The sequence below is a fragment of the Diadema setosum genome, chromosome 9 (genome assembly GCF_964275005.1).
Source record: "Diadema setosum chromosome 9, eeDiaSeto1, whole genome shotgun sequence".
Lineage (NCBI taxonomy): Eukaryota > Metazoa > Echinodermata > Echinoidea > Diadematoida > Diadematidae > Diadema > Diadema setosum.
In genome coordinates this window covers 9,687,479-9,702,084 of record NC_092693.1, presented here as the reverse complement: position 1 = coordinate 9,702,084, position 14,606 = coordinate 9,687,479, and the positions used below count along the sequence as shown (strand labels likewise).

General features: G+C 38.5%; 1 protein-coding gene across 1 annotated transcript; it reads left to right on the top strand.

Moving 5' to 3' along the window:
• Window positions 1-1,727: 1,727 nt before the first annotated feature.
• On the top strand, window positions 1,728-14,041 carry LOC140232729 (mitochondrial inner membrane protein OXA1L-like). Its single transcript, XM_072312846.1, has 9 exons — window positions 1,728-1,846; window positions 3,011-3,208; window positions 4,617-4,827; window positions 6,163-6,306; window positions 7,342-7,427; window positions 8,256-8,420; window positions 9,091-9,195; window positions 10,183-10,345; window positions 12,125-14,041. Exons 1-9 carry the CDS (start codon window positions 1,775-1,777, stop codon window positions 12,307-12,309), a joined length of 1,329 nt encoding a protein of 442 aa, XP_072168947.1. The 5' UTR covers window positions 1,728-1,774; the 3' UTR covers window positions 12,310-14,041.
• Window positions 14,042-14,606: the final 565 nt, after the last annotated feature.

Here is a 14,606-nt window from a genome sequence, read left to right as displayed (position 1 = left end):
AAATCCATTGACCAGATCAATGTGTAGTGAAAGAAACTTTGTCTCTGCTCTTACTGCCCATGCCTTTTACAGTGTGGAGTAGATCGAAGTCTGGAGGTAAAAGAGGAGAAATACATTCTTATTCAAACTCATTGAAATGCCAAAATATTTAGCCCAATATTAACAGACTTTGCCAGATATGTTCACCTGTTAGTATTGTTGAATTCAGACCAAGCTGCAGATATGTGAATGCCTTTTATATTTTGTAATATCTCTGTAGATTTTCAAGCATTTATTTGGCCTGATATTGTGATAACCTGTTCCTGCATTTATTGGATATTTTACCTTTGTTCATCTGCACACTGTATGTGTCTAGAATTCAAATTAATTTGTGAGATGGTGTTACTCATTTTTCTCTGTCAAGTAAAATGTTTCAAATCAAAGTCTCAAATTGAAGAGAAAATGTTTTGTAAATACCTATCCCCTGACTAGCAGTCATCTGGTGGTCAAATACAGATGTTTTCTTGTAGTACTGAACAAATATGAGAAAATTTGGATCTGCGTATTATGTTTGTGTTTATTAACTTCCATGATATTGGTGTATGTAGTCAGAAAAGAAATACAGTTGATATGTGAGAAAGAGAATGTACCTATGTAGTCTAATTGATATGTATGAACATTAGTACACATAATGTTACCCTTTCATGAAGGGCTTTAGTTGACTGGTTACTTGTCAGTTGATAGTGTGACATTAAAGTAGTGTGAAAATAAAAGGCACACAATTTTTTCCTCATTATATGGAATGTTATTGATATTTTGATTCTGTGGAATTAAACCATGAAGTTCATCTTACCCAGGTGAGCACAAAAAGTGATGTTTTAACAGAGGTATCTGTTCCTTAATCTTATGAAGACTATCCTTGTCCATCATTGTTGGCATAATTAAAATAGTGGTAAGATAAGTACATAAGATTAAAAAAAAAATTCTCTGTTCCTCCAAGAAATGCAGCAGGACGGACTTCTCCCTTACACACACAAAAAAAAAATCACCCCAAGTAAAAAAAAAGAGAAATTGAAATAGGAAGGAAATAAAGAAATGAACATTTGTAAGCGTATATTATATACATTTGTCTTTTGTTTATATATACTGTATATATGTATGTATATATATATATATATATATATATATATATATAAACAAAATGTATATAATATACGCTTATAAATGTTCATTGTATTTCTTTATTTCCTTCCTATTTCAATTTCTTGATATATATAATATATAATTATATAGATATATTGTACATTGTATATATATAGAGAGAGATAGTTACATTTTATATATATATATATATATATATATATATATATATATACAGTATCGGTCATCACAAGACCACTATTTGCTTGCTTGGCAGTGAGTAAACAACAACAACACAACAATTACTTATAACAGCATGCAAGTAATGTAACAACAAACAAACATTAGTCATTAGTTCCCGTGCTGGAAAAGTAAGGCAATTAATTTTATTTCAATTTAATTCACTTTTCCTAATATATATAATGTATATGATTACATAAATATACACGTATAACAAAATATTATTCATCAAAAATTGGAGGATCCACCCGGATCCACTCGTCCGCGATCCCGATCCCGATCCCCCCCCCCCCCCCCCCCCCCCACCTCGCTCCTCACGTACGTATCACTCGCCGATCGATCAAGGTATATGGTCGACCACAGAAGGAGTTCTGTGTCGGTGTGGGTATGGGTACGGGTATGACCGCTAGTCAAGATGTCGGCGTTCGTGCGTAGTCCACATGCGGCTCGTCAGTTGTTCTTATGTTGCACTCGTCGACAAGAATGGGTAAGTTCTTTCACTCTGTCGAGACAAATCTCTTGACTGAGGATCAGAGAGGTCGAGGCACTGCCAAGAGGTCTATATATATTTTTTTTTTGGAGATATTATCTGATCCGATGAATTAATCGGACTCGGAATCGTTCAGCCCAAATAATTTTACCCCCTACTTGACGAGTCTAAAGTAGATTCTGTACGTGATTTGCAGTATGTGGGACTACAGGATATTGTGTAACGCTGTAATTTAGAAGCCCAGAAAAGTTTCGTCAACCTCACAATTTGGCTCGTAGCGTTTGTTTTCGTACATGTAATTGAGGCTTATTGAGGTTAACACGTTTCCAAGATATTCTCTGATAGTATAACTAGTGTCTATGAAGTTTACTGATTGGATAACCGCAGCAGCGACCCCATACGGACAAATACGGTTACTGTGTTACAGCGCCCCGCGACGGGGTTACTGATTGGAATGATCTAACTATTATGATTGTCCAGGGCCCCGTTGCTAGAAACTTTGCGTTTAAACGCAACTTGCAACTGATTGTCACTGACCATTCTGATTGGCTCAGGGTCTGCCCTATTAAGAAGACATGCATGCAACAATGATTTTGATTGGCCAGTGACAATCAGTTGCAAGTTGCGTTTAAACGCAAAGTTTCTAGCAACGGGGCCCTGGTCATATAAAACGAAATGGTCTCGGGTAATTCGATAATTAGGACATGCACATGCAATTTTATTTTGGGGCTTTTGTGTTTGGGGCTGTGCAAATTATTTGCGCAGTCGTAAATTGTGGTCAGTCATTAACATTTCATGAGAATACATGAGCATACCGTCATATCGATATAATTGAAACAAATATTTTCATAAAAATTAATTAAAATGAGTTTTCTATAATGACTAGGCTACTTACTAGGATGATCGGCACTCGCACCAAGGTTCAACCTCCCGGGCCGTGCATGTGTGTGCCAAGGTTCGACAGTGTGAAAGCATAGTCTCGTAGATGTTTCTACATGTATCAGGCAGGTGGTCCAATATTGGACGTGTTGTGGTCAAATTATGGGCAGCTTGCATTAGATGAGCTCTAGGCCTACAGCTGTGCTACAGGCGTATGGCGCACAAGGAAACATCGATGATCAAGTTTAATTCCTTGCAATTTCCTCCATGATATATTTTCAGCGATTGCAGAAGGTGAAGCTGTACAGTACCCACAACTGCAGACACACTGCCCACAGATTGAGGGCACTTCCCAGCTGCAGCCCTGCACTCCCTTCCCTGGTATCAAGACAGAGATTGGGGATAGTCTCTCTCGCAGAGCAGGCATCATCAAGAAGATGGAACAGCACAGAATCCACCGTTGCTGAGCCGATTACTCAGGTACAACACTCAACAGTGTATTAAACAGTCATCACCCATCTTGTTATATGAAATGAGAGACTTTGTAGCATTGTTGAACCAATGTGAATCTGTGGTATATTTTCTAGTTGGACATACATACAGAAGTGTTAAAGGTAGGGGATACCTTTTACAGAACTCCCAAAATGCAGCAAAACATTAAACATGAACCTCAGGGGACTTGTTTAGGCCACTGCTGAGAAATTTGGAAGTCAACAGTTATCTACAATTTGAATAATGCACAAAACTCAACTACTCAGTAGTTCTGTGTGTCAGCCACACTTAAGCCTTTTTGTTGCAGTCTTCTGTATTTTTTTAATCTATGAATACAAATCTATTCTAAAAGTATAAGAGCTGATGTAATAACATACAGTGTGTGGCAAGAATGTATATAGAAATGTTTGTAAGTTTTGATGAACTTTCTTCACAAAATATACATGATGGACACACATGCAGTGCATGGGTCTGCAATGGTAGCCTAGTAATGTACTGGAATTTACGGTGAGCCCCGAAAAAAATTCAATTCAAAATCTAACGGTCAATAAAAATGTACTAAATGTTACCTTCCACTTTCAATACTTTATGGGAGTTTCTAAAATGATACTCTCTTCAACATACCACTGTGTTTACACAACTCTTCATTTAAGGCATGCAAATGGGATTCCTTACCTTTAAAGGAAAGCTTTGTCATGATAGTAAATGTCCAAAAAATACAGCCTCTGCATACTTTACAATACATGTCATGAACTTACTTTGATTCTACAACATGGTAATTCCCCTGGACAAGTACAAAGTGTAACTAGCACACAATAAGTGCAAACTCAGCGTTCATTTGTGGTCGCTGTGGACCATTCAGAGACTCCTGAAAAGCCTTCTAAATTATGACAGCTGTTTGACATTTTTTTGATACTTTGAACAAGTCAACATCTTCATTGTGTTTCCTTTGAAGAGAATAAGGAAAGCTTGTTACATGATGACTTTCACACAAAACTGAATACATATTATTGTTCAGGTTTGAGTTTCTTCAGTTTGTCTCCCTCTACAAATGAAAATTTGTTAAGATCGCAACTGCTGATCTGTAAATTAACGAACATGTCGGAAAAAAGGAACCAGTGGGACTCGAACCTGTCATCTACTGCTTTCCGGGCAGCGACACTACCACCAGGCTGTCCCTGGTTGCCGGCAGTGACACGATGAATATGGAACAAATACCCAAGCTCCGAGATTCCGACATTGTTATGTTAAGTATTCCAAGGCTGACAAGGCATAGGATAATGAAAGAAAGATATTATTTTCATTTGTAGAGGGAGACAAACTGAAGAAACTCAAACCTGAGCCTTCACCCCTCTGAATAATATCTTTCTTTCATATTATTGTTCTTTGAACACAGCTTGGGGAACAGGCTGGTATTGAGAATGTGGCAGACCCCACAGCAGTCGGATCCATTGCAACAACAGCTCAGGACATCCTGCAGCCAGTCGGGGAAGTTCCCTTTACTGAGTTAGGTCTTGGTGGCTTCACCCCCATCGGCATACTACAGTCAAGCTTGGAATTTCTACATGTGTCTGCAGGCCTACCATGGTGGGCTGCCATAGCAGCAGGTAAGTCGAGAAGTATTCTGAGTCCATACTCTTTGCTGCTTATTGTATAAAAATGTTTTTATGTTCTTTGTCTTACTGCTATGCAAGTCTTACTGCTGTGTAAAGTGTAATAGGACAGAGGGTATGGAAAGTTGACAGAGGCTTTATTGATCAATTGCAAATGCAAAAGTGTTAGATGATATTAACTTTCAACTGTTGTATTTGTACTTTTTTATGATTGATATGATTATTACAACTATCAAATGTTAATCATGAATAAGAATTATTATATTGTAATACCATTTTTATGCCTCCGCCAACGAAGTGGCCGGAGGCATTATGTTTTCAGGTCGTCCGTCCGTCCGTCCGTCCGTCCGTCCGTCCCGTTTTGTTTTTGTCGATATCTCAAGAACCGTGAGGTGGTTTTGCATCAAACTTGGTATGAGGGTATATCCTGGGGGATAATACTTTGTTTCGATTTTAGGGTCACGGGGTCACGGGGTCAAAGGTCACAGGTTATTTTGTGGAAAAAAGGTTGAAATTTCATGTTTTTCTCCATATCTCGCAAATGGTTCAAGGTATCTTCATGGAACTTAGTATATGCATGTACCGATGGGCAGTGATTATCTAGGGAAGTTGGGGGTCAAAGGTCAGGGATCAAAGGTCAAGGTCAACTCCTCAAAATATCACTATTTATATTTATGCAATGCCTGAAGGATTTTTTTAAAACTTGATGTATGCATGTATAACCCAATATATATTCTGTGGAAAGTTTCTTGCCCAAAGGTCAAAGGTCAAAAGGTCAAAGGTCAAGTGAAAGTGCTAAATTGCACTTCTTCCTCCATATCTCAAAAGTAACTCAAGGTATTATCATGAAACTTATGCATTATGCATGTTCTACCTAACAGTGATTCTCTTTGGAACTGTGGGGTCAAAGGTCAAAGGCTAGGTTTCGATAATACTATTTTACCATTTGATCCTGAAATTATACTTTTTCTCAATACCTTGAAAATTACTCAATGCATAAACTTGTAAAAGGGTCAAAAGTCAAGTGAAAATCATCAGTTCCCCCAAATACCTGCACTCTGACGTTTTAATCATTCATCCAATTGAACCTAGTTCTAGGAAAGTGAACATTCAGCACATTTGTGGCAAACCTGTCATTTTAATATTTTGCCAATTGTGTGAAAATCATCACACATTGTCAAGACATTGTACTATAGACCTATTAGGAGAACCATGCATTATGGCGGAGGCATACACCAGTCGCCGTAGCGACATTTCTAGTTTTTTCATAGTGTTTGGTCCTCATGAAATGTTCAGGCCTTGTGTTCAAAAGTTTTTGTTGTATTCCAGGAACCATCATTGCAAGAATATGCATATTTCCTCTGATGCTGAAGAACCAGAAGTATGCCATCAGACTGAACAACTGCATGCCAACTTTCCAGAGACTGACCAAAGAGATGAATGATGCAAAGGCATGTGGGGATCAGTTTGAGAGTGAGTTTTTTTCACCCTTTTTCTGTTCTGTTCTTTTTTTTTTTTTGTATGGCACTCTGTGGCAGGGCGATCCTTGGTTGTCAACTAAGGCTGGTTACCAGTAGTGTGTGTACGCAAGGGGAACATTTTTGTTCAGACTCAAGTTTCTATGTGTCTGTGTTTCTGTGAAACAGCCCACTTTGCCAAATGTGCACCATCCCTGTAGGGGAAGTGAAGTGGAATCTCCCACATGCATGACACAAAGGACCTTTGGCTCTTGTGACCCATCAGAGGGGCAGATATAGTGTTTGCTGCTGAAAAGAGTGGATAGCATAATTAATTGATGATACATAACATTGTTCAGCTTGATTCTCTCGGACACACACTATGTGTTTCTTTGTTGTACAGCAGACAAATTACATTGCATGCTCAACACTGTCATTACCATTGGCAATTATGCTGTGTGGGATGCCAATGCGATGGTACTACCAGAGCTAGAATTGAATGAAGGTTCAGTTTCATCATTATTGTGATCAACATGACTTTCAATTCTTTTATTTCATGTTTGTCATGACTCTTCTTTGTGTCTTTTGCTAGTGACATGCAAATTTCACCTTGTAGTTTTCCAAATTCAGGTTAGATAATCACACTGTTAAGATTAAACATAGTTGTATATGCATGTTTGTTTGTTTTTGTTTTTAAATCATGCAATGCTTTTCTTTTTTTTTGGGGGGGGAAATTGGTTACATGTATGCCAAAGTTTCAAACACTACTTCCCTGTATCCCGCTGTCCTTAATTTCACAGCTCAAAATAAACATTAGTCAACAATTAAAATTCTATCTCATTCCCAGTAATGGCATTGATATTAAGGCCAAAACTTAGTCCCATGTGAATCATGAGACACAATCATTTATCAGGGCCTTGTCAGATGATGAAAATGCATTCTATTACTTAATTGTAGTGGAACATTTGTTGCTTAATTGTGTAATGTTGTTTTGATCACGTTTTGTAAGTTGTAATAATTGCAGAAAATGTCACTTTTTCCTTCTGTCTAGTGACGAGAAAGAGCATGGAATTGCAGCAGTTCATGAAGAAGAATGACGTCAACCCACTGAAGAGTTTTGCTGGCATGATAGTGCAGGTATGAACTACTTTCAAAACTCTACCATAAGTTTCATCTCAACAATGACAACATTCATAATCACCTTTCCCTTAGTATTCTGTAAGAAAAGTTCTGATGGTGTGATGATGATGCTGTATGAGTAGGTATCACTTGTTTAGTATACCATAAACACTCATGTATAAGGCGCACCTTTTTTGCCCTGAAAAATATTGAATATTGTGGGTACACCTTATACGCAATGAAAGTACCTGTGTCCGTGTTTGTTCGTTTATTTTAACCACCCGATGTCCAAAGTTGGGATGTCCCCTTTACTCTCTTGCATGCCCGACTCGGTCGACGGCGTGCCAAGTTCACATATTCTGCTCAATTGCATAAACTCGCCCAAACTGATCGATAGATCGCCAAATGCCACGATACAATGAAAGGGTTTCTTGAAATTCCCTTCCTGTCACATGTAGCTTACATTTTATGTGGTGATTGACTACCGATCTGTGTTCCTGACTGGATTTGCAAGTAAATTCTAAGTTTCTGTCACTGTTTTGTGTTCAAAAGGCATGCCTCTACAATAATGTAGCTACTGGTCATTTGAAAGAAAAACAGTCATAGATTCGTCATACAATTTACATAAAAGCAAAGCTTGGCATTTTGTCTACAACTTTGTTCACTTTGTCCAGGGTAACAGGAATTTATAAAAGTTACATAGATAGATTTGAAAGCCAAAATGTTTTCCCAAAGCATAACTATGTTAGTGTCTCAGAATAATGTAGTACAGAGGAGGTTTATACCATGGCACATAAAGAGTTATGGTAAAACTATTTCTCTTTTCACGTTGCTTCCATAATGCAGGCGCCAGTCTTCATCTCTTTCTTCATCGGTCTGCGGCGAATGGCGACGCTCCCCGTGGAGAGCATGCAGACAGGGGGCCTGTGGTGGTTCACCGACCTCACGACAAGTGACCCCTACTATGCCCTTCCTGTCCTGGCAAGCCTGTCCATGTTCGCAGTCATGGAGGTATGAGCTGAGTTAAGATGGCACTGTGCAGCGATGGCTTAAAAATCTCACACCACAAATTGATGGTGCTTGTTTTTGCTAGCAATACAGTGCCCATTACATTTGTGTTTTGGAAAACTAAAAAGAAATAAAGTGGGAGCCAGGTAGCAAAATGTGATTTGCCGCAGGTGAGATCATGTTTATATATTGCATTGTAAACATAACTGTAATAGAATGAAGTAAGCCCTTGAAGTCTGTGTTTTGATTACATTAGCGAGTTGTGTTTTGACGTCTAGAAGAAAAATTAAATTACCATCTGCAGTTAAATGCTTGGATTCCTTATGCTTGTGCACGGAAGGGTGCTTCTTCTGTCATTTGTGATGATTTAACAAAGTAGAATTATGTTTGTAGTACTAGTAAATGTAATATTGAATGGAATATGATCAAATAATACCTGTCCAAATTGACTTCTCTCTCCTGGCTCTCAAATGACAAAATATCAATCGCTTGTAATGGCTGAATAAATGTGTGTATAAACTCTATGTATGACCACTATTTGCCTATGCCATAAGTAGCAGTCCGTGATTTCAAAGTGGCGGATCAAGTCTTTGGTTCATCCGAATTATCTCCAAATATTAGGACCGTAGAAGAGGTAAACTTTTTCCTTATTTCTCACCTGTAATTCTCGTAGCTCGGTGGTGAGGCGGGTGTCAGCAACGCCCAAGCTCAGAAGATGCGAACAGTCCTCAGGGTCATGCCTTTTGTCATCCTCCCACTCATCGCCTCTCTTCCAAAGGTCAGTGACTCATCCCGTGCTTCCATCCCATTAACCCTCTGCGTGCCACACTAATTATCTGTCCATAGGTTTGTGTGTGAAGTTTGTACGCATTTGACTCACTGGCACAGAAAGGCTGAAGATCCTAAGGTGGTATACTGGGGTACACTATTATAATGGTCACTGCACTGCAGGTACTGTCCTTTATATGAGACAAAGTGTTGGGATACGTCACTTTGATGTTCAAGTTTTTATCTCAGAACGAAATATTTATCTCCGGAATTTTCAGCTGTCCACACCACAGCCTTCATCAGCAGAACGACCTGTCTTTGACTTGATCACTTGATGGTCGATTATTATAACTAAGGCTATAGTGTTGACAGCTGAAAATTCCAGAGGTACATGTAGATATTATGTATCGAGATCAAAAGTTTAACACCAATTTCAGATTAATTTCTAGTACAGATGAGTTGGTAAACCACTGTTCTGATATTTTTGTTTTTGTTTTTTTGTTTTTGTTTTTTTTTGGGGGGTGTTTTTTTTTTGTTGCTGCATTTTTTCTTTTCTTTTGTAGTTTGTATAAGATATAGTTAAGTTGGTAGTTACGATTGTGGTCTGTAAGCAGAGAGGAGTTGTTTTCATTAATATGATATTATGGGCTGGAGAAGATGAGAATGCTGTAATCTCATGCTGATATGAAATGATCTCTGTTAGGGTATGTCATTTATGTAATAGAGATAATGATGTTATAACTTTATAACTTTATTATATCAATGTAATAGTGGTAATAGTGTACCATTCTTGCTCCTGTAAAGTAATGTCATCATTACATCACAAGTACAATTTTCTTCTATGGAAAAAAGAAAGGAAAATCTTCATCAATTTAAATGTTGTCTATTTTAAAGAACTACAGACTAATCCAGGTATGTTTCTTCTGGCTTCAAATATTCAGCTATGTATTTCTTTATGTCTTACTTGTATATTTTCTCAACACTGCAATTTGATCAGGCTGTGTTTTGCTACTGGCTGACCTCCAACACCTTCTCCATGGCCCAAGTGGCCATCCTGAAGATTCCGGCTGTCCGCCAGGCCCTGAACATGCCGGAGAAGGTGAAGCATGATCCCAAGGACCTCCCGAAGAAGGAAGGATTTGTGCAGGGCATCAAGTCAGGTGTGCATCAACATTCCTGCTATACTCTGTAACCTTTTTACATCCAGACAGTGCTTTGATATTTCATATGCATTATTCTTTGACAGGCTGTAGTTGTCCTTATATACCACATTTGATAAATTCTAAATTCTGGTCAAAGGTCCAGTCACTAGTTTTTGCTACTGCACAGCAGTCAATTTGTTATTGTCCCCGCCGAACAAGTTCGAGCAGGGGACTATGAAACGGGCTCTGTACGTGTGTGTGTCTGTGCGTCCATGCGTCCGTCCGTGCGTCCGTCCGTGCGTCCGTCCGTGCGTCCGTCCGTGTGTGCGTCCGTGTGTGATCAAAATGTTCAATTTGCTACTTCTCTGTCATTTATGAGCCAATTTTGATTCTGTTTGCTTTATATGATAGCACTACATGGGAGCTTTAAACTTCTACACAGAATTTCAGTTGTGACCTTTGACCTTGACCTTTGACCTTTATTGTACATTTTGCTACAAAATGCTACTCCTTCGCCATTTCTATCCCGATTTCGATTCCGTTTGCTTTATGTGATGGCACTAGGTGAGGGCTTCAAAACTTCTACACAGAATTTTGACCTTTGACTTCTTTGACCTTTGACCTTGATTTTTGACCTATATTGTACATTTTGCTACAAAATGCTACTCCTTCGCCATTTCTAACCCGATTTCGATTCCGTTTGCTTTATATGATGGCACTAGTTGAGGGCTTCAAAACTTCTACACAGAATTTTGACCTTTGACTTCTTTGACCTTTGACCTTGATTTTTGACCTATATTGTGCATTTTGCTACAAAATGCTACTCCTTCGCCATTTCTAACCCGATTTCGATTCCATTTACTTTATGTGATGGCACTAGGTGAGGGCTTCAAAACTTCTACACAGAATTTTGACCTTTGACCTTGATTTTTGACCTATATTGTACATTGGCTACAAAATGCTACTCCTTCGCCATTTCTAACCCAATTTCGATTCCATTTGCTTTATGTGATGGCACTAGGTGAGGGCTTCAAAACTTCTACACAGAATGTTGACCTTTGACCTTTGACCTTGATTTTTTACCTGTATTGCACATTTTGTTACAAAATGCTACTTCCGGCGGGGACATATATTACGCACCGCGTAATTTCTACTTTTCCTTGTTTTCAAGATGTGTATGTATTTTGCGCATGTATCTATATTTGTGTATTGCAAAATTATCCTTTATGTAATTTCTCTGACCGGTAGCATGACAACTTCTTTTCATTACCTTGATTTTAGCATAAATATCTTAATTTGAGTGGGATGTGGGATATGTAAAACAAATATTGACTGCTCCTTGTTGGGTCATGGTTGAAACTATTGCCCTCGGTGGTTTCTCGACAGTGCTATACCCCAAGACAAAGGTAGGGGGCAGTGCACGGTTGAGAAATCACCTCTGGGCAAAGAAATTTAATCATGCCCCTCAAAGCAGTTGATATTTGTATATTAGTAGTTCTTCCTCTCAAGTATAACCTTGAATAGAGCAGTTTTGTAGCGTCTCTTCAGAGAGATCATACCCTTGAATACTGGTATATTTGATTTACATGCTTCATCAACAAGTTCTGCACCGCTCATGCAGCTGTGTCAGTTAATGATAGAGAAAGAGGCAACTCACTTTTGTCTTGTCTCTTCCAGCCCCTACAAAGTTTGTTGGAAAGAAGAATGAATTAATGTACACATACTTTGAACTTGTAGGTATAAATGACTATCAGAGAGACAGACACTGCAATCTCTGTCCATTTTCTTGGTTGCCAGGTTTCAAGAATGCCCAGACCAACTATGACGTCCAGCAGAAGCAGAAGCTGCACCTCCAGAAGCTGAAGGAGGCCGGTACAGGGCCAGTGCCGCAAACGTTCAACTTTGATCCCACCCGCCCGCAGTCCAGCGCGGCCCAGCAGATGCACGCGGGATCGAAGCAGGTGCGGAAGAAAGTGCGATGATCGTTTGCCATCGGCACCAGTGTGGACTATTTCAGAGACATTTAGGGACTCCTAATGAAGTTCTTGTAAGTTGGTACTGTGGCGGCTTGTCGTGTGACATCACATCATTGGAGAGCCGGAAGGGCTCTAATACAGTGCAATGTCCCTGGAGTTAACACCCTTATTTTTCTGAGCTGACATTCTGTAAATTCTCAATTAAAGGATTGTGTTGTATCCTCAGTTGATACAGTTGGCCTCATAATGGATTTTCTACATCGTTGAGAGGAAAGGAGAGTCATGTTTATTTGTCATGAAATCTTGCTGTCTTCATGCGCTGGATGTTATCTCTTTGCTTAAGAGGATCATGAAAACTTGAACACAAAAGATGCACCATGACCTACAAAGATATGGTTTCTATGCACGAGACTACAAGGATTTTTTTTTTTTTTTTTTTTTTTTTTTTTTATGTGAGGTGTTTATTTTCATTTAAATGCTTGCATAACAGCTAGCACTGTTGAATGGTCACTTTGGTGAATCAATGTAGTCTGCAAGTTCTTGTGATGCCTTCTACAAGGGCAGCACCAATCCACCTTAGATTTGAAGGCATGAATATCAGTTAGTACTAAAGGTACCAATAAAAGGGGAAATACATACCCCAAATAGTAATGACACACTGAATTTGATAAATCTGATTACTTACATCTTGTGTATCAACAAAGGTGGCCATGGTGAAAATTGATTTAATGAGGCGCATTTCTTGGTATATTATGCAGTTGAGCATGTATGGTTCCATGTTTTTGCTTCTAGATCCTTGGGAAAGAATATGAATGAATGACATGCTTGTGATATATTTATGAGATTTGGTATGCTTCTAATGCTAGCATCATTAGTATTCTTGTCCTAATTCTGATTGTCATTTTTTGAGATGACAGAAAAATTCGAATACCTCAGTCCTTCAATAACTCTTGTGGAACCGTGTTTGTATCTTAAAATTCTGTGATTCATTTAAAACATATCTATTGTGTACACACAGGCAACAGAGGCATGAATATTATCCTCTTGTATTCATCCCAAATGTGGATTAGCATGCCTGTGTTGAGCTTAACAAGAAATATGACATGCAAGAGAATATTTCTGCCTGATGAATTCTAAACAAGACACAATTTTGCAACCCTGATTCACAATTTATGTGACAGAATGACTGTCAGATTTTTTTTCAAAATATCATGACTGTGTGTTTCTTGCAGAATGGCCAATTTTTAAAAGAATTCATGCACAGGTCAGCTAGTAACTTGGATCAGAAGAAATTGACCTTTCATTGTCCTACGAGTGTGTATGAATAATTCTTACTCTTCTGTAGGGATTCCGTTTTGACAACACATGAAATCTCATTCAGAATTTTGTTTGCTGGTAATTTAAAGCAGAATGTACGGCAATGCTCAAGACTTGTGGCCAGTTCGTTAAGCTACAACTGAACAAATTTGTGTTGATTCGAGGAACATCATGCTACTAACTTGCTACAGTATTATATTTTAACTGGCCTGTGGGATGGCATAACTTTTTATGTACAAGTTGTTCAAAATTCAGCAATTTTGTCATACAGTCACTATTTAAAGGGTTACCTCAACAGTTTCCTCTTGTGCAAAATGAGAGAGATTAACACACTTACATTTGCTCCTTTGAAATTGCCCTGTATGTCCTGTTGACACTCAACACCTACAGTATGAAGAATAAACTATTTGGTAGAATGTCATGTTTGAGAAGTTGGCATCTGCAAGCAGACCAAAATGAACCAACATATGAGTAATTGTGCATGTATGAATATGCCAATGTAGTAATGTTTGATATGACTGGAAGGGTGATTGTGTTCATTTGTGTTGTACTATTCCTTGGAGAGAAAGGGAGAGAGTGAAAACACACACACACACACCCACACACACATCACCACAAAAACATGAGTGAAGAAGTGACGGTATTGAAAATTAATGATTTATGGTATACATGTACACATAATCAAATTTTATGTATGCATCTAAGCTCTGAAGACCATACAGGTATCTTCATAAGTTTGAAATGGTGCATTTTACTTTACATTGTTAGGCCTCATGTAAAATGACAACAAAAGAAAACTGCTGATCCCGAGGACTTTGTCATAAGGTGAGTCGACTGGAGTTCATTTTTGCAAGAAGCAATGGAGAGTAGTGCCTCGCATGAAGACATTAGTAGTGCATTCTTGCCAGGGTTTGAACAGAGAATTGCCCAATTGTCAGTCACATACATGTACATGTAGTCAAATCATTAAGCCAGGGCATCTACCA